Source organism: Jaculus jaculus, chromosome 2 (assembly GCF_020740685.1).
Source record: "Jaculus jaculus isolate mJacJac1 chromosome 2, mJacJac1.mat.Y.cur, whole genome shotgun sequence".
Lineage (NCBI taxonomy): Eukaryota > Metazoa > Chordata > Mammalia > Rodentia > Dipodidae > Jaculus > Jaculus jaculus.
In genome coordinates, this window is record NC_059103.1 from 5503754 (window position 1) to 5507439 (window position 3686).

Below are 3686 nucleotides of genomic sequence, written 5' to 3' on the forward strand. Positions count from 1 at the left end.
ATTTATTTATTAAAAAAAATACTTCCCTGTATTTTAAATTTAAAAAGAATTGTCGGTGTCACCTGCTGCCCACGCATTCCTTGGTCTGCAGGGGGCGCACCGGCCTCCCCCCCCCCCGCCTCCAGACCCAAGGGGCGGGGCCTCCAGAGCCGGTAGGGATCGACGATTGGCTGTCTGGGCTGTCGGTCACCGCGTGTCCCGCCCCCTCCCCCGTGCTACGTCACATGACGCAGCCCATCATGGCGGCGGGAGCGCGGCTGCCCGGGCCCGCGGCTCCGCAGGCTGGCTGCCGTTGAGAGGCGGCGGCGGCGGCGCCCGCGGCGGTGCGGACGCGCGGGAAGGATGTTGTTGGTTGTGCGGCCGGAGCGGCGGGTGCGGACTGGGAAGCAGGCTGAGGAGGTTTGGCCGAAGCAACGTGCGCCCCGAAGCAGCCGCCAGCGCGGCTGTCGCTGAGGCCAGCCGAGGAAGGAGGCAGGGACCGCCTGGCGGACGGACCGACCGACGGATCCACGGAAGGCGACCTCAGAGCCGGCCGGTCGGCCCCGGGGTGTTTGCGTGCGTGCGTGCGTGCGTGCGGAGGACCGCGCTGCTGTGCCGGGCGAGATGCCGGGGCCGCCCGCGCCGCCGCTGCCGCCGCTGCTGCTGCTGCTGCTGCTGCTGGTCCCCGGGCGGGCGGGCGCCGCGCCGCTTCCGCAAACAGGTGCAGGTGAGCCGGGCGGCGGCCGCGGGGGTCCCGGGGCCTGCGGACCCGAGGGCGGGAGGCCGCGGGGAGCCGGAGGTTTCTGCCGCAGGGGCGTGGGGCGGGGGCGCGGCGCTGCGGCTCGGGGAGGGCGGCGGGCGGGGTGACGGCGACCCATCTCCCCCCACCCACCCCGCCGGGGACGGGGTGATGGAGACCCCCTACCTAACCTGTTGCCTCAAGGTCCTCAGCTTACAATCCCTCACGACAGTCTGCTTCTCCCCCCCCCCCACCAGATGTCACCTGCCTTCCTGTGCATTTCTCACATCTTATAAAAAGAACTGTTCTTCGTTAGCTCTCTCATCATGCTTAAATTAAGCAGGTGACTTGCGGGGTGTTGCCCAGTTTCCTTAGCTCCCTGGAACTTGTTCCGAAGTTGTCAGTAGATCTCGTTTTCTTCTTCTTGTAGATGCTATGCTTTTTATTTGGAATGAATCTCTGGGGATGAAAAGGAGGCGACGATAAATATTTCTGTTTCTGGAAGCCAGCTTTTGAATAACTATTGACAACAGGCCTAAGGGTAATTGTAGCGTCTATTTTACTGACAGTAGGGTGCAATTTTTAATTTTTTTCACTCTTAACATAGTTTTTTTTTTTTTCCTTCTCTTCTTTCAGTCTCACTCTAACCCAGGTGGACCTAGAAAACTCTGTAGACCAAGCTGGCCTAACCCTAACTCAGCTTCCCATGTGCCGAGGTTAACAGCAGACCTATACTTCCATACATGGTTTTCCATATAGTTTTGTTTTTTTTTTTTCTTTTTCGAGGTAGGGTCTCACTCTAGCCCAGGCTGACCTGGAATATGTAGTCTCAGGGTGGCCTTGAACTCACGGCAATCCTCCTACCTCTGTCTCCCAAATGCTGGAATTAAAGGCATGCGCCACCACACCCTGCTTCCATATAGTTTTCATTTGGAGCTTATGAATGAAACTTCAACCCAAGAAAGTACCTCAGAAAAATTATCTGTTTTTGTTTTTTGAGGTAGGGTCTCATTCTAGCCCAGGCTGACCTGGAGTTCACTATTGAGTCTCAGGGTGGCCTCGAACTCATGTTGATCCTCCTACTTCTGCCTCCCGAGTGCTGGGGTTAAAGGTGTGCACCATCACACCTGGCAAAAAAAATAAATATATATAAAATTTTTATTTTTTGTTTTTTCAAGGTAGGGTCTCACTCTGGCCCAGGCTGACCTGGAATTCACTATGTATTCTCAGGGTGGCCTTGAACTTGTGGCGCTCTTCCTACCTCTGCCTCCCGAGTGCTGGGATTAAAGGAGGGCCATTCAAAATATATTTTTTTAAGAACAGGAAACAAACAACCCAACAAACCTAGGCTAACTTGCCATCATCCTCTATTGCTTATCTTTGCAATGGGGAGGGTGGAATGGTTTCATAGATCTAAAGAATTTTAGAGTTGTAAAAAACATGATGGAGAATTTAGACCAATCTCTTCATCTTGTAATTGGAGCTGTTCTGATCCTGGTGGTCAAATGACCTATCCAAAGCAATATTGTAGTTGAAGCCCACACCCAGATCTTAGATCTTAGTGTGAATGTTTTTTCCCACTTCAGCTTAAGTCTTGTAACTAGTAGGAATACTTTTGAGGTCATGAATTGTTTTGGCATAATACTGGGTGTAGACTGTGGAGGTACTGCTTCCAGTAGACATAATTTTCAAATAAATCCACAATGAAAGATGGTTGTAATTGCTTCAAGAGCTTCACCAGGTTAACCAGGCTACACCATTGAGTGTCCTTTAGTTGGATGACAAGTGAGATCACTGTACCACGTAAGGAAGCCTTGCATTTCTGTCACTGCTTTAGACTCAAGTCTGTGAGAATGTTGTGTGTTCTGATGTAATAGATAATTGAATGTTGTCAGAAGTAGCTAGGCAGCTCAGCTAGGGAAGTGAGATTCTACAGTGGTGTTGCTATTTCAGGGTATTGATATGGAAATTGAAAATTAGCACTAGAGTAGGATCGTGGATAGAGTATTCATGTCACAGGGATTCAAGAAGCTTCTAGGAGATTTTGTATCTTATATTTTTGAATGTGTTTTGAGAAATAGCTTTTCCGTAGCAATCTGTCCTGAAAGTGTGTCTGCTTGTGATCCTCTTTCATGTCTTTTATTCTGTTCTCCTAGCATTTTATGAAGACATGAGTTACAGAAAACTTAAATTAAAAATTTGTCTGCCAGATGTGGTGGTGCATGTCTTTAATCCCAGTACTTGGGAGGCGTTAGGCAGATCTGAGGTAGGCGGATTGCTGTGACTTCAAGGCCACCCTGAGACTACATAGTGAATTCCAGGTCAGCCTGAGCTAGAGGGAGACCCTACCTCAAAAACAAACAAACAAACAAACATGTGTTTGTATGGGTATGAGCACCACAACATGCAGGTGTGTTGGGACCATAGATGCGTTTATATGGGAATCCAAACCCAAGCTGCTGGGCTTTGCAAGCAAGGGGCTTTAACTGCTGAGCCATTCCCTAAGCTCCCCTCCCAAAGGTGAGTTTTATTGGGGGTGTTGTAGAACAAAATAATCAGAAAAAAATGAATTTGTGAAGAAAAATGTCAAATTCTGATATAAATGAAGCTGAAGGAAATGTTTGGTGATTTATAGCAACCTTTGTAGATTCTCCTTTTGTAGTTTGTAGAGGGTAGGTACGTGGCTTATATGTGTGACATATGATTAACAGGTATCTGTAACTAAATTGTGTGGAAACAGAGCATTCTCAAATACCAGTCACAGAGGTGGGAACTTGTCTTTTCATCTTTTCAAAGGAAGTTATTAATACTGTAACTGGGATTTTTTTTTTCTTTTTTAATGACTGTGGATTGAACCCACCACTCACTCAAGAAAATGCCCCACCACTGAGCTGTACACCTCCAATTTTGAGATAGATTCCTGTTTTATTTTATTTTTGGGTTTTCGAAGTAGGGTCTTATTCTAGCC

The 3686-nt window shown here is 48.9% G+C and overlaps 1 protein-coding gene across 1 annotated transcript in view; it reads left to right on the forward strand.

The window, feature by feature from the left end:
• Nucleotides 1-603: 603 nt before the first annotated feature.
• Lmtk2 (lemur tyrosine kinase 2) overlaps nt 604-3686 on the forward strand; it is an 87306-nt gene continuing 84223 nt past the window's right edge. The window contains exon 1 of the mRNA XM_045142803.1: nt 604-706. Within this exon, the coding sequence (XP_044998738.1) occupies nt 604-706 (103 nt within the window). The remainder of the gene's footprint in view (nt 707-3686) is intronic.